General features: G+C 60.2%; 3 protein-coding genes across 3 annotated transcripts; 1 reads left to right on the forward strand and 2 right to left on the reverse strand.

Moving 5' to 3' along the window:
• Nucleotides 1–7447: 7447 nt before the first annotated feature.
• On the reverse strand, nt 7448–9527 carry NDUFAB1 (NADH:ubiquinone oxidoreductase subunit AB1). Its single transcript, XM_058816247.1, has 4 exons — nt 9264–9527; nt 9090–9177; nt 8270–8376; nt 7448–7617 (listed from the first exon to the last, which is right to left on the reverse strand). The coding sequence occupies exons 1-3, from the start codon at nt 9525–9527 to the stop codon at nt 8285–8287; spliced, it is 444 nt and encodes a 147-aa protein (XP_058672230.1). The 3' UTR covers nt 7448–7617; nt 8270–8284.
• Nucleotides 9528–10384: 857 nt separating this feature from the next.
• Nucleotides 10385–18807, reverse strand: PALB2 (partner and localizer of BRCA2). Its single transcript, XM_058815708.1, has 13 exons — nt 18673–18807; nt 18539–18598; nt 18357–18444; nt 15958–17853; nt 14496–15295; nt 14176–14259; nt 13887–14051; nt 13422–13507; nt 12982–13143; nt 12715–12831; nt 12333–12420; nt 11184–11332; nt 10385–10695 (listed from the first exon to the last, which is right to left on the reverse strand). Exons 1-13 carry the CDS (start codon nt 18805–18807, stop codon nt 10464–10466), a joined length of 4062 nt encoding a protein of 1353 aa, XP_058671691.1. The 3' UTR covers nt 10385–10463.
• On the forward strand, nt 18800–23276 carry DCTN5 (dynactin subunit 5). The gene is made up of 7 exons (XM_058816006.1): nt 18800–18853; nt 18991–19059; nt 19501–19619; nt 20042–20153; nt 20789–20891; nt 21120–21211; nt 23000–23276. The coding sequence occupies exons 1-7, from the start codon at nt 18806–18808 to the stop codon at nt 23018–23020; spliced, it is 564 nt and encodes a 187-aa protein (XP_058671989.1). The 5' UTR covers nt 18800–18805; the 3' UTR covers nt 23021–23276.
• Nucleotides 23277–23911: the final 635 nt, after the last annotated feature.

Raw genomic sequence — 23911 nt, forward strand, 5'->3', positions numbered from 1 at the left:
TGGAGGCTGCTGGCCCCAGCCAGGGGGGACAGGGCTCCCAGCACTGCCCTGAGTCACCCTCCCGGGCTGGGGAGAGCAGGGAGCAGCCCGGGGCTCCTGCACCCCCTGCACGCCCACCCTGGCCCCTCCATCCAGCCCTTCCCGCCCCTGCTCACCGGCCGCTGCCTGGAGAGCTGGTGCAGAGGGAAGGGAGCCCACTGGATGGGCTCCATGGGCCAGCTCGACACCGAGATGTCGCTGGCTTTGCCCGAGTCCACCATAGGGTCATTCATGCTGCTGGAGCTGGCGTCCCAGTCGTAATGGAAACTGGGAAAAGAATCCACAGGTAGTTAAGAGAAGGGCATGAGTCAGGCTGGTGCAGGAGAGGGACCCTGTGCTGTGCCCTGGGGATGATGAAGTTGCTGTTGGGGCAGTGCCAAGCTCAGGCCCCAGAGGGGAGCACACAGAGCTCTGGCTTTGCTCCTGATTCCCCTGGGCTCATGGCTGGGGTGTTCCTACCCTTCCTGCCCTTTTGCCAATAGAGCTGGAAACTTCCAGGGCTCTTTTTCCATGGACACCCTGGAAGCTGATTTGAGTTTCCCATGAGCACACAGAGCCACCCTTTCCTGCAGATGTGAACTCTCCTCCCTTACAGCAGTCCCAGCATACACACATTAAAATAAAATAAAATAAAATAAAATAAAATAAAATAAAATAAAATAAAATAAAATAAAATAAAATAAAATAAAATAAATAAACAGGTGCTGCTCCATGGACTCCAAGGGCTGGGGGTTGTCAGAGCTCCCGGCACTGTTCGTGGAGGAGCAGACGCTGGCTGGGCAGGGCTGCACACACGGTTCCAGGGCTCCGTGTGCCCCAAAGCCCTCCCTGCCCGGAGCCAGCAGAGCCCCCCGAGCCCAGCCCAGCCCAGGCCCTGTTCCCTACCTGGGCTGGCACTGTGGGTGGGAGCAGGGCCCCGGGCCCCGCTTGGCTCCGGCCGAGTCCCCCCGGCAGCCGCAGCAGCCGCTGTCCAGCACCTGCAGCTGCAGCAGCTCCTCCGAGTTGCTGAAGGCCGGGTTGTCCAGCGAGCTGGCCGAGGGCAGCCCCGAGCGGGACCAGTACTGGGCCGAGACATCGTCCAGGCGGCAGAAACGGCGGTAGCTGAGGGGCAGGACGGGCGCGGGCTCACGTGTGCACACACGGGCACACATACACACAGAGATACACACATACAGGTGTGCACACACACAGGTACGCACACACACACAGGTACAGACACACAGGGCAGGCATATGCACACATGCATACACACATGTGCACACACCAGCGCGTGAGCACACAACCCCAGTGACTGGCAGCACAGATCACAGATTTCTGCCCAAATTTCCCTGGGTCCAGGGAGGGCCCAGCCGCACACACAGGGTGGGGACAGAGCCCGTGACACTGCTCAGCCTCTGGCCGCAGCTCTGCAGTGGTTGCAGCTGTTCCAGTGGTTTCCTCGGGAACAATCCCCAGGGCACATTACAGAACGGGCAGTGAGTGGGGCCAGGACAGCAGAGCCCGTTCCCAATGAGCTGCTTTGTCAGGGCTGTGCCTGAGCCTCGCTCACCCCCCCAGGATGGGCAGGACACTCTGGGTGGGGCAGGCAGACCCCCTGCCACGGGCAGCACTGAGGGGTCCCAGAGACCACGTACTTAGAGCCCATCAATACATCTCACACATCTGTCCACAGCAGCACAGCCCACAGCCCTTCAGTGCCACCGCAGCCCCATACAGCCCACAGCCAGCCTCTCTGGCTGCACCCCACTTCCCGTGGCTGGGAGCATCCCCTCCATCACCTCCCACTGCTGTTATCCCACTCCCAACGCTGTTTTCCTTGGCAGAGCTCAGCCCCAGCCCAGTCACCCCACCATGGCTTTCCCTGGTGCCCCTCGCCCCCTGACCCCAGCAGGGGCAGCAGTGCCCACCCTCCAGAGCCCCCAGACCCCAACAAGGGCAGCAGTGCCCACCTCCCAGAGCCCCCAGACCCCAACAAGGGCAGGGGTGCCCACCCTCCGCAGCCCCCAGGGCTCCCACCTGCTGCGGGTCTGGTCGGCCCTGGCCTCCAGCAGCAGCGCCTTGAAGCGGCGCACGGCGAGGGCAGCGAGCACGGCGCCCAGGAGCACGATGCTGAGCAGGACCCCGGCCGCCGTGCCCAGCAGGCCCTGCTGCGTCACCCGGTAGTCGCAGCGCAGCCCCATGAACCAGAAATCGCTGCCCACGGGGCACCTGCAGCGAGGGGCCCGTCAGCGCCAGGGGACAGCGCCGCCAGCCCGGGCTGTCCCCAGGGCACTCACTGGCAGCGGGGCGGCTGCTCCCGGCCGTGCGAGCAGATGCCGTGGTTCTTGCAGTAGGCGCGGTGGCACAGGGAGGTGCAGGTCACGTTCCCGTCCGCCCCGGAGGCGCAGGCGAAGCCGGACGGGCAGGTGAAGAGCAGAGCGCAGGGCTCCAGCGGCCGCGCTGCGGGACGGGCGCGGCTGTGTCACCCTCCCTGCCCGGCGAGTGCCCGCCCAGCCAGCAGCCCCCAGGTGGCCCCGCACTCACCCAGAGCCTCGTGGCGCAGGACGGGGGCCGTGCCCAGCGCCAGCCCCGGCCGGGCACGGGCAGAGCCCAGCGCGGCCTCCAGGAGCTCGTCCAGCCCCGGCCCCGGCAGCTGCTCGGCCGCGAACAGCGCGTCGTAGCTCAGCACCACGCTGCCCTTCCTGCGGGGACACCGCGGGGACACCGCGGGGCTGGGGGTGCCGCTCGCGGGCCAGCACTGCCTGCCCCCGGCCCAGGACAGCCCCCGTGCCCCGTGCCGGGAGCGGGGACAGGCTGCGGGACCGTGCCAGCACCCACCTGATCCCCGACACCTGCGGGACCGTGCCAGCACCCACCTGATCCCGGACACCTGCGGGACCGTGCCAGCACCCACCTGATCCCGGACACCTGCGGGACCGTGCCAGCACCCACCTGATCCCCGACACCTGCGGGACCGTGCCAGCACCCACCTGATCCCGGACACCTGCGGGACCGTGCCAGCACCCACCTGATCCCGGACACCTGCGGGACCGTGCCAGCACCCACCTGATCCCGGACACCTGCGGGACCGTGCCAGCACCCACCTGATCGCGGTGACCTCCAGCCGCAGGAAGCCAGGCACGGGCGCGAAGAGGGGAGTGACCTGCACGGGGCGGCGGGAGCTGAGCGCGGTGTCCCCGGCCCGCATTCCCCAGCCCGGCCCGCAGCCCCCGGCCCGCACTCACGGTCTCGTTGAAGCTGTGCAGCAGCTCCTGGCGCTCGGGGGAGCCGGGGTCCTGCAGGGCCGGCACGAACGCCATGTCCAGCACCAGCTCACAGGGGATGCGCAGGAGGGGCGCTGCAGGGTGACAAGGGGACCAGCAGGTCGTGACCCCCGCAGGAGCCGCCTCCAGCTCCTCCTCCTGCCGCGCCCCAGCAGAGGATCCCAAACCCGACTCACCTCTCAGGAGAGGGGGCTGATCCTCCACGATGAACACCTGGGGGGCCCTGCCCACCCCAGCCGGTGTCACCTGGGGGGTGTCAGGGTCTGTCCTCCCTCTGGGGCTGCTCGATGGCAGGGCCAGCTCTGCGTCCACAGCAGCTGGGGGCGACCCAGGGCCCTCTCCATGGGAATCTGGGGGCTGCTGGGGGGGCCCGGGCATCACAGTGGGCACCTGAGCTGGGGATCCCCAGGTCACCCCCTGCACATCCCTCTGTGGTACAGCAGGATGTGGCCCTGCTGTGACTGTCCCTGTGTCCCAGAGCCCTTCTGGGCTGGTGGCAGCTGTGATGGTGGCAGGGACAGCAGTGCTGGTGACACCAACAGCAGTGGTGGGTCCTGGGGAAGGTTCAGGCTGGGACAAAGCTGCCTGCTGGGGAGGCCCAGGTGCTGAGGGGGGTGCCAGGCTGCCCGCTCCCACCTGGGTCCCCCCCAGGGATGGAGGGCTCTCAGCAGGACCCACCTTTGGGCTGGAGTGGGGCAGCCCTGGGGAGGGGTCTCCCAGAGGGGTGCCCACAGTGGGGCTGAACCCCAGGACGCCCCAGCTGGTCCCTGGGGAAGGCAGTGGGGCCGACAGCAGGGTCAGTGCAGAGCCACTGGCTGGGGCAGACTCTGGGGACAGGGACATGTGGGGGGACCCAGGACTGGTGTGTGTCACCCCACCCTGTGCCACTGCAGGGCTGCCAGGGGCTGGGGGCACATGGGGCTGCCCTGGGATGGCTGATGGGCTCAGGGGGATGTGACCCTGCTCAGGGGCACCCCCTCTGTCAGGTGGGCCCAAGACCCCTGTGGTCAGGTCCAGAGCTCCTCCCTGGCCGGGAGATGTCACCCCTGGGGTGCTGGCCATGGAGGTGGGGAGAGGCAGAGCTGAGCCCCCGCGTGCGGCAGGCAGCGAGGCTGGGCCTGTCCCCACGGCTGGCCAGGCTGCGCTGGCCAAAGGGCTCCCAGCAGGCCCAGGGGACAGTGCGGAGGGCTGAGGGGCAGAGCGGGGACCCTCCCGTGGGTGGGAAGCAAAGCCCTGCCCTCCTGACAGCCCCCAGTGTGTCCCCTGCAGTGTCCCTGTGGGGGTCAGCAGCCTCTGCAGCCCCCCAGCAAAGGGTGACGTCCCTGCTGTCCCTGTTCCTGAGCTGTCAGTGGCCAGCACGGTGCTGGGGCGGGTCCCTGGGCTGTTGTCACCCAGCTGGACAGTGTCATTGCGGCTCTGCACGAGGGCTGTCCCAGCGGCCCTCCGTCCCAGCAGGCTGCTGCTGGAGCTCCACTGTCCCCCGGCAGAGCCTGGCACTGTCACGGAGGGTGGTGAATGCAGAAGTGTCCCCTGTGCGTTCGTGGCACCTTCTGCTGTCACATGTCCCAGAGGGTCCGGGGGGTGCGTGGTGTCAGGGTCTGTGTGTGCCTCCGCACGGGCTGGGGTCCCTGCAGCGGGGGCTGGAGGGGCTGGCTGCTCCCAGCCTGCAGAGACCGCGGGCCCGGGGGGCTCGGTGGCCGAACCGCCCCGCGCCGCCGGCCCTGTCCCGCCCCTGCCCAGCCCGGGGCCTCCGGGGCTCTGCTGCGGGCTGGAGAGCTCGGGGGTCCCGGCGGGGGTCCCGGGGAAGGGCGGCGGTCCAGCCTCTGTCCACAGCTGCCCCACGGCCCCTGGTGTGGGCGGCCGCCCCGTGCCAACTCCAGGCTGTCCCGTGCCAGCTCCCGGCTGCGGGCGATCTGCGGGCAGAGGCGAGGGGCGAGCACTGAGCGGCTCCGACCGCGGGACCCTGGGCCCAGCGAGCCGCAGCCCCCGCGGAGGGCACTCGGTGCCCCGGAGGGTGCGCGAGGGCGGCGGTACCGGTACCTGTACCTGTCCGGCAGCGCTGCCCCGCCGCAGGGCCCAGGTGGGCGCAGGGGTCGGCGGCGCTCAGAGCGGAGCCCGTCCCGCTGCCCAGGGCCGGGCAGAGCCGTGCACAGCATTCCACGAGCACTGGGAGAGAGGGAAAGGAGCAGCGTGCATCGATGCTGGGCATCGAGCATCCCGCACCAGCACCAGGCACTCGGAGCTACCGCCGAGGTGAGACCCCCGTCTCTTTCTGCCTTCTGATAACCGAGGGGGGCTCTGCTGAAGGAGATGCTCCAGAACAGCCCAAACCCAGCTGGGAACCGCCTGCCCTTGTCCCAGCGAGGGGTGCCGAGTCCTGCCCCACCACCTCACTGTGCCCGTGCTGGGCTCACCCCGAGCGGGTGGCAGTGCTCCGGGCAGGGCTCCGGGGTCCTTGGCGGCCCCTCTCCGGTGATAATGGACGGTTCGGCAGGAGCCACGGCGGGTGGGCACCGCCCGGTGGGGCTGGCACAGCCCGGGAATCACCACGAAGCCTGCGGGCCCCGCTCTGCACCGGCGCCCACCCGGGCTCCCGCAGGGGCAGCACTCGCCGCGTTCGAGGCCATGGAATCGCCCGGGCTGGTGGCACGGCTTGGCACGGAATGGCCACACGGAAAACCACACGCGGCCGCCGCCGGCGTGCCCGCCCCGCTGCCCGCTCGCCCCGCGGCCGGGCCCGCTCCGGGCAGGTCCCAGGGACACCGAGCAGCCGCCGCCGCCACCAGCCCCAGCGCCGGCGGGGACACGGAGCCGCCCGGAGCCGGTACCGGCCCCAGCGCCGCCGCAGAGCTCCGGGCCGCCGGGATGCACCGGCCCTGCCGCCGCCGCCCCCCAGCGCAGCATCCCCGCCCCGGGACCAGCGGCACCGGGCCCCCTTCCCGGCCGTGCCCCCCTCACCTGCGGCGGCCAGGAGCCGGGGCAGCGGCGGCCGGGGCCGGGGCAGCGGGAGCCGGGGCCGCTCCATGGCGCGGCGCGGGCGGCTCTGCCAGGCGGCGGCAGGAAGCCCCCGCCCGCCCCCGCTGCGGCGGGGCGGAGGCGCCGGGAACCGCAGCCCCCGGCCCGGACCCGCCCCGCGGCACCGGCCCCGGAGCTCCCTCCCTCCCGCGGGCCGGGCGGACCGGGGCTCGGCAGCTCGGCACCGCCCCCGGTAATGAGCGCGGAGCCGCCGCCCGCGGCACTCGGGGGACTCGCAGCCCCTGCCCGTCCCCCTCCCACCGGTTCGTTCATCCCGGGACGCGCGCTCTGCCCCCGGCTGTCCCCGCTCCGCGAGCCGTGCCGGGACAAAGGCTCCCCCAGGACACCAGGGTCAGCTCTGGCCGCAGGTCCCTCACCACATCCCTCAGGGTCACCACGCCCGCGGGAAGCAGCGACCACTCCCCACATCAGACACCTTGAGTCCATGCCACGGGGGCACGGCAGCCAAACCCACCGTGTGCCCCCAGCTCTGCTCAGAAAACGCCCCAGAGCTCAGCCAGGCTGTGGGGCACGGAGAAGTTTCCAATGGCATGGTGAGAACAACACCTGTGCCACGGAGGCAGAGGGGCACTGCTTTGCCAGGGATCCCACAGGAAGGTGCAGCTCCTGAGAACACCCTGGGATCACCCAACCACAACACAAGCACCATGGGCAGCACTGCAGCCTCTGCTCCATTTTCCATCCTTACCTCCCCCACTGCCAGAGGATCTGTTTTCCTTGACATTTCCTTGGCTCCCAGCCTGGCAGGGCTGCTGTGACATGTCAGTGTTTCTTGGCTCTGAGGAAAAACTGTGCAGTGCTCAGAAATACCCCGTTTCTGCCTCGTGAGGGTTAAAGCAAGGCTCCCGTGTTGCGATGAACTGGGTGTACAGGAACAGCGATGTCAATTTGCTGTTCAGCAGCGGGAAAATCATTCCCCCCCTTATTTTCCATCAGGAAAGCAGAAGCCTTTCACACAGAACTTGTTTTTATCAGCACTGATGAAATAAACAGTTACAAGCATGCAGGGCAGAGCCAAATCTTGGAGCAGGGTCCCCAGAGTGTCCTTCACACCCAACACCATCACCAGGACCCACCCACTGTGTGAGACAGAACAGCCACCACCAGAATGGTCTTAACTCTTTATTCCTGTTTTTTTCTTGTTTTTAAAGGACAACACATTCAGACAGCTTTAAATACAACATCCACGTGCAGCTTCCAAAGAAGGCAGCAGTGGGACAGCGTGAGCGCTCCCGTCCATCCCTGCCGGCACCAGCCCAGTCCTGGTGTGGGACAACTCCTGGGAAAACAAAATCCACACGTTTAACACCTCACCAAGCATTCAAAGGCACAGAAGCGGGTCAGAACACACTGAGCACTGAACACAGGCACAGAAGGAGCCCCCAGTTCTCTCCAGAGGCCACAGCTCCCACCCTGCCCTGCACAGAGAAGGGTTGCAGCCCCCCTGCCCCAGGGAGCTGCGGGGGAAGCCTGGAGCCACACAGGAACAGGCAAGAATGTGGATCAGTGCTGCAGGCTGGCCTGAGGCCACCTCATTTCCCCTGCAGCCCTCCCCGACCGCTCCTATAACCCTTTCCTGCCCATTTCCTTCCTGGCTGAGGCAGAGGAAACGGCAGCAGTGGCAGGGCTGAGGCCCCCACACGCCCTGCACAGGGCCCAGGGACACAGGGAGATGGGGCCATGGCTGAGAGCAACCTGCCACCCACTGCTGCCCCAGGGATGAGTGCTGGATGTGCCAGGCAGGACCAGAGGAGAGGCTGAGCCCACGTCCTGTCCCCAGCTACAGGTGCTTCAGGAAAACACCCCCCACCTGCCCTCCCTGCTGGCACCCACAGCTGCTGCCAGCTCCCTCCCGAGCTGCTGGGCTCCCCCCTGTGCCACACATCCCCCTGGTGTGTGCCCAGGCACCCTCAGAGCACCTCTGAACTCACCTCTGAGCATCTGCTTCACTCATAAATATCCTTCTTATCTGCAATGTAATCTACAATCTCCTGTGGGCGCATCAGCTTCTCTGCATCTCCGTCAGGAATTTCAAATCCTGCAAGAAAGGGCACACACTTAGCCCAAAACCAATGGAAAAGGGAGCAAGGGCGAGGGAGGGATGGTTGGGGACTCAGGGGACACACGCAGGGGTTGCTGTGCTAGCCAGAGCTGTCACTGCACTGCCCAAAGTGACACTGCTGCCAGACAGGGGACACGGCGGGCACAGCAGGAGCCAGAGACCCCAGACACCGGTGTGAGCAGGGCTCAGCACCCTCTGCTCCCCTTTCCCCCTCCCCGGCTGGTGCCCATGGCGGGTGGGACAGAATTCCTGCTTCCAGAGGGGCTGAGCTCCAGAGCAAAGGGCCATATTCCTGACTGCTGCAGGTGCCCAGCTCCCTGGTGGCTCTGTGGGGTCTGTCCTGCTCCCAGGGCCTGCTCTCTGGGGTTTGCTCTGCCCCCAGGGCTGGCTCTGTGGGGTTTGCCCTGCTCTGGGAGCTGGCCCTGCGGTGTTTGCCCGGCTCTGTCCTGTGGTCTGTCTGTGGTCTGTCCCGGCCCCAGGGCTGGCCCTGCGGTGTCTGCCCTGCTCTGTGGGGTTTGTCGTGCTCCCATGCCCGGCCCTGTGGGGTTTGTCCTGCTCGGTGTGGTCTCTCCTGCTCCCAGGGCTTGCCCTGCGGTGTTTGCCCGGCTCTGTGCGTCTCTCCCTGCCCCACACGGCACAGGCCGGCGGTGCCGCCGCTCGCACGGCCCAGCAGCCCCGGGCGCCGTTACCGAACTCGTCCTCCATGGCCATGATGATCTCCACTTGGTCCAGACTGTCCAGGCCCAGGTCCTTCATGAAGTGGGACTCGGCTGTGAGCTGGGGAGGACACGGCGGTCAGCGGGCCACGGGCACGCGTTACACCGGAGCCCGAGGCCCAGGCGCCTCCCCCCCGTCCCGCTCACCTTCTCGGGGTCGATTTTATCGTAGAGCTTGAGCACGTAGAGCACCCGGTCCTTGATGTCGGCCAAGGTCAGGGGCGGCAGCTCGGAGAAGCTGCGGCAGAGCGGCGCGGCCACACGCGGCAGCCGGAGCAGCGCGGGCGGCGCGGGGCGGCCCGGCGGGGCGGGGGCGGCGGGCGGCAGGCGGCGGAGGGAGCGGAGCGCGGCGGGGCGGGCGGGCAGCGGCAGCAGGCGGCGGGCGCAGGACGAGAGGACACGGGCCGCCATCGTCGCTGTCCCGGCGGGCGCCGCGCGGAGAGACCGGCGCCTGCAGCGCCCTCTGCCGGGCGGCGGCCGCAGCGCCCCGGGCCGCGATCCCGGGATGGGCCGGGCCAGGAGCGGCGATCCCGTGACCCCGGCTGCGGTGCCGTGATCCCGGTTGGACCGGGCCGATATCGCCGCTCCCGGCCCGGGAACACCTCCACTGCGGGAGACTCCAGACCCTGTCTGGACTCTGTTCCTCTGTCACTACACAGGAAAGTTCTACCTCGTGTCCAGGTGGAACTTGCCATGCTCATAGCCTCTTGCTATTGCTCAGTACCACTGAGAAGAGCCCGGTCCATCTTCTTGGCACCCCCTTTATCTAATCACACACACTGATACCGCTCAGCTGTGTCTGCTCTAGAGACTGACCAGCCCCAGCTCCCTCAGCTTTTCCTCATCAGGGGGATGATCCAGTCCCTTCATCATTTCCACAGCCTCTGCTGGACACAGCCCTCCAGCAGTGTCTCACAGGGCTGAGCAGAGGGGAAGGATCCCCTCCCTGACCTGCTGCAAATGCTCTTCCTGGGGACACCATTGTCCTCCTTGGCCACCAGGACACACTGCTGCTCAGGACAAGGTCCATGAGAGCCCCCAGGTCCTTGTTCACAGCCCCCCCATAGAACAGTGACAACAGACACGGGGTGGTTCCAAGGCAGCACACGTTTATTGGCACGGCGGGCAGCCCTGCCAGGCCCCGTGAGGCAGCTCCCGGCTGCGGGGGCCGGTACCGGTACAGCTGCACGGTGCCATCGCGGCACACAGCCAGCAGCCCGCCCGTCAGGCAGGGGCCGGTACCGGTACAGCTGCACGGTGCCATCGCGGCACACAGCCAGCAGCCCGCCCGTCAGGCAGGGGCCGGTACCGGTACAGCTGCACGGTGCCATCACGGCGCCTGGCCCGTCAGGCGGGTCCTGGCTGCGGGGGCCGGTACCGGTACAGGTGCACGGTGCCATCACGGCGCCCCGCCAGCAGCCCGGCCCCACCGGGGGCCCAGCGGGCCAGGGCCCAGTGCCCCGCGGGGCCCGGGGGCAGCACGGCCGTGCAGCGGCCCCGCAGCAGGTCCCACACGGCCACCGCACCCGACGTCAGCACGGCGGCTCCCGCAGTGTCCCACACGTCACCCTCCAGGTACCTGCGGGGACACGGGGGTCAGCAGGAGACAGGGGATGTGCAAAAACACCATGGCAGCGTTTGTTCAGTTAGCCCAGGGCTCAGGTAAAGATTAATAGCAGGCAGCCTACAGTCCGGACTGTTCCTCCAGTGCAACTGGACAGGGATCAGCCCTGAGGAGCCCAGGGACACTTCCCCAGTCCCGGGGGGACAAAGCCAGCCCTGAGGAGCCCAGGGACACTCCCCCAGTCCCTGGGGACAAAGCCAGCCCCGTGGTGAGGTGACAGAGCTGCCAGGGCGAGGGGTCAGCGCACAGCCCGCAGTGGGAAGCAGGCAGGAAGCAGCCCACGCCCCCGGCCCCCAGCCCGGCAGCGGATGCACGCAGGGCCGGATGCGGCCCCTTATCACGGGGAGATGGCAGCTGGATCCCTGCTGCTCCCCAGGGGCTCTCCCAACACCCCCGAAGGAGCCAGCCCAGCCCAGCCCAGCCCAGCCCGCCCCAGGACTCGCCTGCCTGCCGGGCCAGGGGGCAGGCAGCAGGATGTCACCGGCGCGCTCCGGCCCGTGCGCGGGTTGAAGGCCGCCGCGCGGAACGCTGGGCTTCCACAGGACTCGCTCTCTTTGGCATGAGGGTGGCTTAAAACAACAAACAGAAGGCCCTGACACAGAGAGGGAAAATACATCACTAAAAACAACAGCAGGAGGAGGAAAACCAAAATAATTTTCCAAAAATTAACTGCTACACTCTCTCTAATCACAGCCCTATGAACAGTGATGCATTATTTTTTACTGAGGAAAACAGAAATGGTTTACTTTCCTTATCAAATTAGATAAAAGCAAAAGCAGCTGCTGGCTGATAAGGGCTGATGCAACACAGCAAAGTGACAGCTCAGTGACCCAAGGGATTTATGAATTTCTCTTCCTGTTTCAAAAAGCTAAACCTGCCATAGGATGAGGTGACACTTCAAAAAACAAAATAAGTAAATTTTCTGGGTCACATTTTAATCCCTACAAGCTTAAAATATAACAAAAATTCCATGGAAAGCAGCACAACTGAAAACAGTAGCTCCCAGAATGGCCACAAACCAGCATGAAATATCCTGGGATGGGTAATGTGAGGACCCAAGGCACCATTATTGGACAAGACATTCTTGTCCCTAAAAGTTACATGCTCACTGAAAACAATCAAATCCTTGATAAACCACACAATCCATTGGGAATCACAGCACAGGTAGAAGCAAGTGGGGAAAGATGATTAGTATGAATGTTGGTTTCACACAGCCCATTCCCTCGGGCATGTATGTCCAGAGGAACATTCACAGAGGGATTCTAATGCTGGCAGCACGCACGTGTGACATGGAAGAGGCTTGCCAAGCACCAGGCCTGGGCTACAGCACTTCTGCTTCCCACTCACAGCATGCTGCAGCTTTGGAATGCACCAGGATGCATTGCTCCCACTTTACTAGCACCCTGCAGAAAGCCAGGAGTAGAGGCAGCCGGCATAGCTTATTTATTCCTCCTGTAACCCGTTTACCTTGAATTATTTGCAGTGTATTGAAACAGAGCTGATAGTTCAACCCTCCCTAGCAACTTCAATCCTTTATGTCCCCATCCCAGTCAGTGCAGCCCAAGCATGAAACGTGAATTTTGTGTACGTACGGAGTCAGAATATGCTCGATGGCAGATGGAAGCTGGGTAGGAATAGCCAACGTGCATCTTCCTCAGGAGCTGACCAGTTCTCAGATTCCTGCAGTTGGTGAAAATACAAATTCTGACTCATTTCTAATCACAGTTACACCCCTGTGCAGGACGGACATGGGTTTGGTTCCACATTAAGCAAATGAAGCCAATAGGCAGGAAGGGTGTAGTGAGGATGACACAAAAGCAATGGAATTACAGCAATTCCCTGGCTGTGTGACTGTGGTGCCACACAGACCACTGGCCCTCTGACAACCACCATTTCACCAGCACCCCTGTACAGCCCTGCAGCTGCTGAAGCTGTCCCCAGCCCCTAAATTGTGTGTGGCAGAGGAACACTCACCAAACCACAACGCTGTTCCCTGCAGTGGTGCCCACCAAGGCCTCGCTCATCCCTTCTACCTCAGCAAAGGCTGTAACCGTTTCTTCAGGGGGCATCAGAGTCTGCCTGTCCTTGCTCCTGAAAGGAGACCAGCACATAGAAGAGCAGGTAAAACAAAAAGTGTGTGTTCTGCAAGAGAAACATGATACTGCTCAACATCCGAGGTGTTTCCTCTCTTATCCCACCCACCACACGGACACCACCCCAAAGCAGCACCCCCAAACTCACCCCCCTGTCTCTGAGAGAAAAACCATCTCCACTTGCTGCTCCTGCATGGTCCTGCTGCTGCTCACCAGCCTCCAGTCCTTCAGCCCAGCAACTGCTTTTATATTCCCAGTTTTCACTAGGGAGTGCTTGAATGAGTCAGTCTCAGAAGAATAAAGCAAGAGCCTAAATCAAGAGACAAGCACACACCATGATAGGAGGAAGCCCCACTCAAATGTGCAGTAGCATATAGAGATCAGTCTGTGTTCAATCAGCCTGCCAGCTCTGAGGTGAATTAACAGGTCTTTACAGTTGATTTTTAGAAATCCCTTCCACATTTTCCAACTGTTAAAGCAACTGAGAAAGTGCCACATTAGTAAAAAGATAATTTCAACCACTTCTCACAAGGAGCTGCGCTGCAACTACTCAGGGTGCAAAGCATTAGTAAGAAATAAATACAAAACCTTATTTCTCCAATCTCCAGCTCTCCCAGTGCTACACACACGAGGTTACAGGTGTCTGGCAGAGGAACAATCTGGATGACAGGAATCTGGGACAACAAAACAAGAATTCAGTGCCACCCACAGTGTCCCTTTATTTTCATGTTCTAGAGTGTTTCAAGTAAAATGATGTGGAGCAGGATTGATTTTCAGACCCCTCTCAAGAAGCACACTAAAATGAACAGCTGCACTCTCTGCTGACTGGTTGCCTAATCAAACAATCCCTGCTGATATAAGACATATAAAACACGTCTCAAGGAACTCTAAGGGGAAAAAGCACAAGTGAAGCGCAGCACCACTGTGTGCATGAGGTATTAAGTTGCAGCAGGTAACACACAACCATACAAGCTCCAAGCTCCCTGTGTCTCAGGAGCTAACACACGGGGCAAGGCAGCCGCCCTAGCTCCAGCATGAGGAGCGTGTTCGTACCTCTCTGAGGTGCCAGGTGTGCAGCCTGGCCCAGCCGGCGGGGGCCCGTGGCTGCCAGAGGGACACGGCGCTCTCGCAGGCGGTGACCACGCGCAGCTCCCTGCAGCTGCCAGCCGCTGCCCACCACACGGCGCCCACGTCCACGGCGCCCGAGCACCAGGGCTCCTGCAAACACACACTGCGCTCTCCTCTGGCACACAGCACTGCCCGCTGCACTGCTGCAGACCCCGCCTCGCAGAGCTGCTGCTGCTGCTGCTGCCTGGGTAACAGTGCCCTGCTGCTCTCCCACCTTCAGCTCTGACACAAACTGCAAGCTCTCTTCTCTGGGGCCATCCGGCTGCACTGCAGTCAACGGCTCTGCTGCATCTTTTATCTGCATGAACAAAGTAAAGAATGAGCATAATTCAGCTTTGAAATTATATTCAGCACCTGCAAGAACGAGGCAGAATTGTTGCATGCTCTCAGTCACTCTCATGCAGGTACTGCATGCCACTGCTATGATCCATGCAAAGAGAACTTTTCCCTGAAGTCAGACAGGACTCTGGAAAAAGGGGATTTGCTCACAAAACCACTGGCTTAGTACCCTTCACAAAGATCCCAGCTTGTTACCTGTTCAGGTGAAGCTCTGCAGGATTCCTGCTCTTTGTTCTCTGGCTGCTGATGCTTCTCCAAGGACACAGTCTCACCAGATTTGCTCTCAGGACCTCTTTCAGCTGCTGAAGGCAATGCTGTACCTTGCTCCTCCTGGTTTCTGGCAGCCCCTGCAGCACAGCTGTCAGGGTGAGGTGGCACAGCAGGGTCTCTGTGTGCCACATCCCCCAGGACCAGGGCAGCTGCTCCTCTGGGGGAAGGTAGCGTCACTGGCAAGGCAGGTACAGAAGGTGTGTCAGGGAACACCTCAGTGTGCACTGAAGGTAAAACACCTGGGGTTGCACCCACAGCAGGGAAAACAGACGAGGAAATCTCAGGCTCAGGGTGAGTGGGAGCCTCTAGGACAGTCCCCATGGGAGTAAAAAGCAATTCATGGGTGGAAAGCTCCTTCTTGGAAGTCAGGCCTTCCATGCAAGGGAGTTCAGGCAATCCAGTTTTGGAAGGCAAAATCAAATTACTTCTGAGACTTTTTTCTTTTGGCTTCATTTGTGCATCTGGTGTGTCCTCTGGAGCCAAACCATCCCCAGACACAAAATCCTCCAAGTCATTCACAGGGGATGATTTCAATTTCTCCAGTTTCAGCACTCCAAATTCCTCATTTGGTAAGTGGAAGTCCCTGATGCCCAGCTGAGGGATCAGCCACTGGAGGCTGCGGAAGGAGAAGAGGGAGCCAGGAGTGTCGGGGTCCGCAGCAGGGAGCCCAAGGGCAGCAGGACCCTGTGGACCCCTGGGACTGCTGCTTCCTCTGCTGCTGGCATCTAAACACAAGAATACAAGACAGAACATCACGTCATAAAATAACAGCAACTTGCCTTTTCAGAATCTCTCATGAAGGGTGATTGGATTTTAAAAAACATCAAAACACCATGTTCATCTTAACACACAGAAGTGGAAAGACACTAACTACACTCTGCAGTTACTCTGTACCTCTGGATAAAGCCTTCAGCTCAAAGACCACCACCAAAGCCTGACAGATATGCCTGAGTGCTTGGTCAGCTTGGTTTATTGGTTTTCTTCCTACACTTTCTCTTTTTTCAATATTCACAGACCCTCATAAAGGAGAGAATAATGATTAGCATGCAGACTCAGTTGGAGGAACAGATGGACATTCACCTGCTGGCAAACCAGCCCTAGTGTTCACAGCCTTCACTCCAACAGCAAGGGCAGCTCAGTAAGTTCCCAGCCCTGCTCCTCCTCTGTTCATTCCCTGCATAAGTTTCTGGAATGGTTCAAGGAACATGGGCACCACAATAATCTATTTTTAAATAAACAAATCTCATTTTTAAAAGAATAACAGTTAACTCCTATTGCATTTTCTTGCATAAACACAGCAGGGTTTGAGCAGCAGGGCCTGCACTCCCAGGGACGTTCCCTGCCTCGGGGAATGGGGCACTTTGGGGAGTTTATATGTGAGAAGTACCTGTTGAGCCTGTCAGGGGCCTGTGCCTGGCAGAGCAGCGCAGGGAGCGGCGCAGAGGGACGCTGACCCCGGGCAGCTGCTCGGCTCCTCGCTGCCTCTTCACACGCTGCACTGGATGTTTGTCTCCCTGACACACAGCACCACTGCCCTCCACGTCTCCCACATGGCTGGCAAAAGCGTCGCTCCCTGGGCTCAGGGAATCGCTGCTGTGGAGTGGATGTTGAACCTGCTCCAACAGAGCCTTATGGCATTTCCCTGGCACTTGGCTCCCGCCCTGAGGAGGGTCAGGACCCGCTGGCTGGGTAGCTCCAGTCACTCCTGGCCCTGCAGGCCCCAGGGCTGCAGCACCAGACACTCTCCTCTCATCTGAGGAAGACCTTTCAAGGTTAGCATCACAGTTTTCCTTTTCACTCTGGTTCTCATTTGACAGCAGAACACTGCTTTCATTGGCCATTGTGGGATCCTGACTCTCTATAAGCTCTTGTGACACTGGATGCATGGGGGCTTTGCAGGCAGACTTTCTTCTTCCCTTCTGTTTCCTCTGGGATTGTCTCTGCTCTTGCCTTGTGCTAGTGATGCTTTTCTGAGAAACGGATTCAAGAGAAGTGCTGCTGCTGCTGGATGCAGGAAGGGATTTCTGAGAACTACTTGAGTTTGCTTGATCATTTTCTGCCCCAAGAAAAGGGAAGGGATCAACCCCTGGCTCTAAATCACCCTCAGCTCCCTCTTGCGAGGGCTGATTGGGGTTTGCATCTTTCTGCTTGCATTTACTCCGCTGGCCTTTCTTGCTCCTGCCCAGCTGGCTGAGGATGACAGCGTCCAGGTCCACCTTCCTCTGGCAGTTGGACATGCGGCGAGTTGTCCGCACGTAGTACTCCACGGGGAAGAGCAGCCCTTCCACCACTGTGCAGGAGCTCAGCGTGCCCTCGGGAGCCACCGCCCTGGCAGCAGGAGAGAGCCTTGACTCCATTTCAGTGTGTTGATTCTCCAGCACTCCTTCAGCAGTGTCCAGAGCTTTATCTGCAGGACAGGGATTCAAGGTATTAGCGTCACTTTGATGTCCTTCGTGGTTTTTGCTCTCCTCGGTTATGGTGTTATTTCTGCTGTCAGGCAATATTTCATTTTCTGACATTAAATCCAGGAGCCCACGTAATTCTCCCTGATCTTCACACAAACTCTGACCCTCTGGCTGTTTTACTGCACTGGAGGACTCTTCTCTGCCATCACCTCTGGGGTCAAGTAAAACAGAATCTCCATGCTGTGAGCACGGCTCGTGTCCATCAGGTGTGGCCACAGCCCCTGAGGACTCAGGCTGCCAGATGTCCCTGCTGTCCCTCAGCACATGTGGGGACAGCTCAGGCTCTCCTGCAGTGACACTGCCCTCAAACACATCCTGTACAAACCCTGATGCTGCATCAGGAGTGAAACTATGTCTTTGTTCCTGCACAAGCACTGCCCCAGGCGCCCTTTGAGCAGCTTCCTCAGTGTGTGAGACGCTGCTGTGCCTGAACAGTGGTGACTGAAGCTTCTCTCCACTGGCAATTTGAGTTTTCATCATTTCACCAGTACTGATTAGATGCACATCATGCACTGATTCCCTTTCCTTTGATTCCAGAGCCTTTGTCCGTCTCCGCAGCTTCATCATGCCTCGGGAGGTTTGGGGCTTTTTCTCCACAGGGACAGGCCTGATGGTCCCACAGCACAGGTTTTCCTGGCTGGCCTGAAAGCTTTCTGCCCGGGAGCTGTCCTGCGGGCTAACCTCATCACTGGAGAATTCTGGAATGTGCTTAACTGTGGCAGATGTTGTCTTCTCGGTGCCAGCATCAGAGCAGGTTTCAGTCTGTAACTGAGAGGGCCCATCTCTGCCAGCACCAGCAGATGTGTTACCTCTATAACCTGGGGGGAAAAATGCCACACATGTAAAGTACTCCTGAAGTTCTGCCCAAGAGAAACATCACACGGTAAAATCAGGCTTTGTTATCAGGGAAAGATGGGGATCTTACAGTCAGGACCGGAGCACTGCAGACCTGGTGAGGAGGGAAGCAGAGCAGACATTACTGCAGAGCATGGCTCAGCCCAGGGCAAGGGCCATGTGGGGGCAGTGGATGTGGCCGCAGCGGCCGAAGGGACAGCGGGGCCCGGAGGGAGGGTCAGCAGGGCCGGGTGCAGGACGGTCCATGGGGGCACTAAGGGGCAACAGCGGCCGCCGGGTCCCCGGGCGCTCCCACAGCCCTGTCCTGGGGGACTGCCTGCGGCTCCCACCGGGGGCAGGCAGCCCGTTCTCCCCGGCTCCCACCGGGGGCAGGCACCCCGTTCTCCCCGGCTCCTACCTGGGGCACCCCGTTCTCCCCGACTCCCACCGTTCCCACGGCTCCCACCCCGTTCTTCCCGGCTCCTACCTGAGGCGCCCCGTTCTCCCCGGCTCCCACCTGTGGGGCTCCGCTCCCGCAGGCCGTGGCTCCTGGCTCGCTCGGCTCGCCGTGCCCGCTGCGGACACACAAGACCGGCGGGGCTGGGACCGGCTGGCGGTGCCCCGGTGCCCCCCGGTGCCCCCCGGCCCGGCCCGGCCCGCTCCGCTCACCCGCAGCCGGATGACGGTCTCGCTGTACTCCCGCCTCAGCAGCGCCAGCTTCTCCCGCAGCTGCAAGAGACACCCTTCAGGATGGGCCCGGGACGGTCCCGGTCCCGGTCCCGCCGCCCCGGCCGGCCCCGCACCTTCTCCTTGTCGGCGCCGCTCAGGGCCGCCGCTGCCGGCGGGGCCTCCATGGCAACCGGGGCGCGGCGGAGGTGGCGCGGCGGGCGCGCGGAGGTGACGCGGCGGAAGCGGCGCGGGCCGGGCGGGGCGGCCATGGAGCTCAGCGAGATGCTCTACAACAAGTCCGAGTACATCGAGACGGTGCGGGGCCGAGGGGAGCGGGGCTCGGGGCTCGGGGGATCCCGGGGAGCGGCTGCGCGGGGCTCGGGGGGCCGCGGGGCCGAGCCGGGCGCGCCGGGGCCCGGGACACCGGCCGTGACCGCCCGTTCTCCCCGCAGGCTTCCGGCAACAAGGTGAGCCGGCAGTCCGTGCTGTGCGGCAGCCAGAACATCGTCCTCAACGGCAAGGTGAGCGCCGGGCGGCGGCTGCCGTGCCCCCGGCAGTGCCCGCGGCATCCAGCGCTGCTCCCCCGCAGCATCCCTGGCCTGGTGCGAGCGGCCCGTGCTGCTTTCGTGCCCCTTACGGCGCCGTCCTGCTGTGTGCCTAAACCTGGTCTGTAATGCTTGCTGGCCTGGTGCGAGCTGCCCGTGCTGCTTTCGTGCCCCAAGCAGCACCGTCCTGCTCTGTGCCTGAGTCTGGTGTGTAGTGCTCGCTGGCATGACCAGAAGGGCAATTGATGGTTCCAACCTCCTGCACTTCTGCTTTGTTGTCACTTTCCTTTTGGCTGAAAGAATCGTCCCTAAAGTAAGGGAATCTTGCTGTAGTGCCCGGGCCTCGGCATGCGTTTGTGTAAGAAGTGCCAGCACAGGCGGTAAAGGGAGCGGGTTTAGCTGTGTGTCCTTCTGCAGACAATCGTTATGAACGACTGCATCATCCGCGGGGACCTGGCGAACGTGCGGGTGGGCCGGCACTGCGTGGTGAAGAGCCGCAGCGTCATCAGGCCGCCCTTCAAGAAGTTCAGCAAAGGGTAAGAGCCCCTTCCTTTAGGGAGAGACCTGAAAAATCCGTCAGCTTGACTGAGTCTTGTGTTCCAAGAACTCTTCCTTTTGCAGCAATTTGCAGAAATCATCTCTCAAACCTGCTTTTTCCTCAGATGCTGAGCCGTGCCTTGGGGGTTGTGTTCCAATCCCCTGTCGGATGGAAAGCGGTAGATTAGAATAGCAAAATGAAGAGCATGTTTCAGTTTCTGTGTGTTTATTCACAACATCTTCCTTCTCATTTGGGCCATCCTTTAGAGAGGAGAAACCCAGAAACTGTTCTGTCTCCCTTAGCACTGGATCCACATCTGTTAATCCATGTGGGGACAGGAGACTCTGTGGGGTGATGCTGGGTCTAGCAATGTCAGTTTGTTTGTTGGACACACACAAATACTCTGCTCTCCTGTTGCAGGGTGGCTTTCTTCCCTCTGCACATTGGTGACCATGTCTTCATAGAAGAGGACTGTGTTGTCAACGCGGCCCAGATCGGCTCGTATGTGCACATAGGCAAGAACTGTGTCATTGTGAGTGCCATTTCTGTATTTTCTGTGAACTCCTGCGTGCTGCTGAGACCTTGTGACAGCAGCTGAGAGGTGTCTGCAGCAGCTGGCTGGAGCAGGCTCACTGTCTGTGCTGTTCTTCCTGCTCCTTGTCCTTCTGTGCAGGAAGCTGAGCTTTCAGGTTTACTTCTCGGAGGACAGCGTGTTCAGCTGCTGCTGGCTGCAAAATCCATCCCAAGTGTTGTCCCTGTGGCTAATGGCATTGCCCGAGGGAGGCAGCCTGGCCACAGAGTACCAATGGAATTGTTGTATTTCTGTGTAAATAAGACTAGATAGTCAAGGCTACTGTGTGCTGAAGTAGAGAAGGCCTTGCTGGTACTGCTTGACTCGGGTTTTTGGTGCCAGTTTGAACATTGACATGTTAATGTGCAGTTGTACCTGTGCTAACTGAAAGCAGACAGACGTTTTTCCTCAAAAAGAAAAGTTAATTTTGTTGGGAGATCATTCGGTCAGGGTAAAGATTTATTCCTGTGATCTCTTATAAAGGATATGTTTTGAGCAGTTAATCTTCTTGAAATTTAAGTAACAAATCAGTAATAATAAGAAAACCTCATGTTCATAATGTTGTAAATATAAACTTTTCCTGTTCTCTGTTTTAGGGACGTAGATGTGTTTTGAAAGACTGCTGCAAAATCTTAGACAACACAGTACTCCCTCCTGAAACCGTAGTTCCACCTTTCACTGTCTTCTCAGGCTGCCCAGGTATGCTCCCTCTATCTTCCCTTGCACAAAACTGAAAACAACATGGATGTTCTTATTTTAAATGGGATGACTATAACAAAGGTGCCCATTAGCATTTAGTACCTAAAAATAAAGTTACTGGGTACTTGCTGCACTGAAAAGTAGCCCTTTTAACTTGTGAAACTCCCTGTTTTAGTGCATGTACACAGTGGTACACCATGACTGACGGCCATGCTGTTCTTCTTCCAGGACTGTTCTCGGGGGAGCTCCCGGAATGCACCCAGGAGCTCATGATTGACGTTACCAAGAGCTATTACCAGAAGTTCTTGCCACTCACTCAGGTCTAGTAGCCCACAGGAGTGTTCTGGGGGTGGGCAGAGGGACCCTGAGCCCCTGTGCCTCAGCTGGCCTGGCCAAGCAGTCCCTTGTGAAAGCTGCTGTGTCCTGTTCAAACTCTGTGTGCTCGTCCAGTGTACTCCATCCCACATTGTCTGAGTTGTGCCTCTGAATGTTCTGGAGCTGGGAACGCTGAACGCCGGCCTTGGGGCAGCAGCTGGGAGTGAGGCAGGGCTGACACCTGCCTCAGCCTGTCTGCTCACTTCTGTCCTAACCCAAAGCTAGGCTTAGGTTCGTTAGGCGCAGTCTCCATCCCAGCAGGGCTGTTCTGGCTCTGGGCACTTTCCAGGGTTCATAGGCCTTTCCTTTGGCACAATCCTTGCTGCCCATGGGCCTGCATGCTGAGGTGCACGGCCTCTTCCTTTCTCCCTGGGATTCTCTCCAGGGTACATCGTCCTGCTGTTGGCTTTAGGAGTTTTGGCTGGCACTGACAGCTGTCTTTCTGTGCCTGACAGGATGTCCCTTAGCTCCTGAAGCAGGCTGACCTCAGTCCTGTGCTCTCACCCCTCAGGGCTGGTGTTCTTGGGGTCAGTGCCACTTCCTGAATATCACAGACCTTAAAGAGCCAAAGGCCTTTGAAAAGAGGATTGCCATCTCACAGAATTCAGTGCAGCAGAAAGTGGGTAATTAAAAGTGAGAGAATGCTGTAAATGTTCCCATTTATTACCCAGTGTCTGCATTTGCAGAATGCTCTCCTGTGCTTTTCTGCATTATGAAACTTAAGAATGACGCTCAGACTTCTTAGAAAGAGTGAAGATTTCATTTTGGACATGTATTAGAGCATGAATAGTTCTTGCTGAGAGCAGCTCTGAAAGTTGGAGGCATCTGATGCTTTGTACCTGAGTTCAGACAACTGGCTGCACGCCAGTCTGCCTGCTCTGGTTGTGCTCTGTTAAAGCTTAGCCTAGTCCTGCTCTAGGTTCTAACCTGCATGTTGTAGTGAAGCAGCTGGGGTTTAGGTGTGTGGTAGGTGTGTGGCTGTGGAGGAGCAGCCCTGGCGCCTCAGCTGATCTGTGGAGCAAATGCTGATACACCTTAGTAGCCAATAGCTGTGTGAGTACTAACGTGTGTAGTAGCTGCTGTACCTCCTGTGTAAAACCACTGACTGGTTTGTATTTTTACTGTACATAAATTAAAGCCTCTTCAGTTGTTCAAGTGACTCGTGACTCTTCAAACCAAACTAGATTGAGGTTCCTGCTGTGCCTGGGCATGAGCCACAGTCCCTTGTTCTGTGAGTGTTACAGGCTATTCTGGCTGTCCTGTGCATTACAACATGTAGTACAGGGTGAAAGGAGCTGCTTGCTCCCCCTGAGGGGCCTCCTCTGTCACAGGCTTGACAGGTTTGGGGCTTCTTGTGAGATTGCCTGCAAGTCAGGAGTTCAGAGCACTGCTTTGCTCCAGGGTGTCTCTGGCAGTGTCTGGCAGGAGTGGGGTGTCTGTGCTGTGTTGCTGTGTTGTCACCTCAGTTTCAACACCACATTGTGCATTTCACTGGGATCGCTTGATCAGCAGCCACAGCAGCAGGGAGAGGAGTGGGAGAGGGGATGTGAGTTTGGGAGTGGGGTGGCAGCTGGAAAAGTCTGAGTGATGAATTTCCACAGCACCTGAGAGCAGAGCTGTAGTGCATGAAGGGATGTGACACTGCAATAACATGTTTCTTGGCCTGCTCTTCCTTCTAGCTGTCTGAGCTGACTCTTCTGCCTTAATTAAAACCTCTTGTTGTCTTTGTTAAGGTGGCCTCTGGCAGGGCCTAAAACCAAGCCACCTCTGAAGATCCCTAACACGCAGCATTGTTAACATTCCTTACACTGGCCACTTTCTCCTCCTGCCTCTGAAGCATCCCTCTGACCTGGGCTCAGCTCTCCGCCTCTGCCAGTCTGGGAAGATGGAGCGTCAGTGTCCCAGCTCTGCCCGCAGCCTTCCATCCAGCGTGGTGCAGGAGTGGGGAAGCATATCCTGCAGGGAGGGGAATGTCTTCTGTCAGCAATCTGTACAAACACTGAGCACTTCTAACCCCAAGTTGCTGTGTGGCTTCATTGAACGCTGTGTGCTTTGCTTGGCGTTGCTGACCAGGAGGGGCAGGGGGTGCTGCTGCATGTGAGGAGGTTCAGGGTGCCTGGGAGCACACCCTCCCTGCCTGTGCTGCTGGTGGCTCGGTGTGCCAGGGCTGTGTGGGAAGGTCTCTCAGGCGCCAGGCCAGCGGGGACCATGCTGTGCCTGCTTTGTGGGGAGCAGAATCCCCTGGGATGATCCAACCTTTGAGCTGTGGCTGTGGTGACCTGCAGGGCTCCTGGCCCTGTCCGTGCACCAGGCTCCGGGACACCCTGGCACGGATGGCCCATACCTGTGGGTGAGGCTCGGCCGAGGCATCAGCTCAACCTGCCGGGCAAAAGCACCATGTATGCTGGCCACTGACAGTGTGTGCCGGCCACTGACGGTGTGTGCCGGCCACTGACATCTCTTCTTCTGTTCTGTTAGCCAGCGCCAAAAGAAACAGCTTCTGCCGAAGGGGAAAGGAGGCAAACAAACGGTGTTCATTCCCTCAGCCATGACACCGTGCGTGCCAGGGAGCAGAGAGCAGGAGCCTGGCTGAGGCACTGCTGCTGTGTGCTTGTGGGACATTTGTCATGGGTGATGGAGTTCAG

Source organism: Ammospiza caudacuta, chromosome 17 (assembly GCF_027887145.1).
Source record: "Ammospiza caudacuta isolate bAmmCau1 chromosome 17, bAmmCau1.pri, whole genome shotgun sequence".
NCBI lineage: Eukaryota > Metazoa > Chordata > Aves > Passeriformes > Passerellidae > Ammospiza > Ammospiza caudacuta.

What these genes read in the sequence shown, in the direction of transcription:
- NDUFAB1 (XM_058816247.1), bottom strand. Translation starts at nt 9,527, where the DNA reads ATGGCGGCCCGTGTCCTCTCGTCCTGCGCCCGCCGCCTGCTGCCGCTG. An exon ending in ATAAAATCGACCCCGAGAAG is followed by an intron (nt 9,178 to 9,263) that starts GTGAGCGGGACG and finishes TGTCCTCCCCAG; the next exon opens with CTCACAGCCGAGTCCCACTT. An exon ending in GGCCATGGAGGACGAGTTCG is followed by an intron (nt 8,377 to 9,089) that starts GTAACGGCGCCC and finishes CCTTTCTTGCAG; the next exon opens with GATTTGAAATTCCTGACGGA.
- PALB2 (XM_058815708.1), bottom strand. Translation starts at nt 18,807, where the DNA reads ATGGCCGCCCCGCCCGGCCCGCGCCGCTTCCGCCGCGTCACCTCCGCG. An exon ending in GCGGCGCCGACAAGGAGAAG is followed by an intron (nt 18,599 to 18,672) that starts GTGCGGGGCCGG and finishes TGTCTCTTGCAG; the next exon opens with CTGCGGGAGAAGCTGGCGCT. An exon ending in GCCCCTGACAGGCTCAACAG is followed by an intron (nt 15,296 to 15,957) that starts GTACTTCTCACA and finishes TCTTGTGTTTAG; the next exon opens with ATGCCAGCAGCAGAGGAAGC.
- DCTN5 (XM_058816006.1), top strand. Translation starts at nt 18,806, where the DNA reads ATGGAGCTCAGCGAGATGCTCTACAACAAGTCCGAGTACATCGAGACG. An exon ending in AGTCCGAGTACATCGAGACG is followed by an intron (nt 18,854 to 18,990) that starts GTGCGGGGCCGA and finishes TTCTCCCCGCAG; the next exon opens with GCTTCCGGCAACAAGGTGAG. An exon ending in ACATCGTCCTCAACGGCAAG is followed by an intron (nt 19,060 to 19,500) that starts GTGAGCGCCGGG and finishes GTCCTTCTGCAG; the next exon opens with ACAATCGTTATGAACGACTG.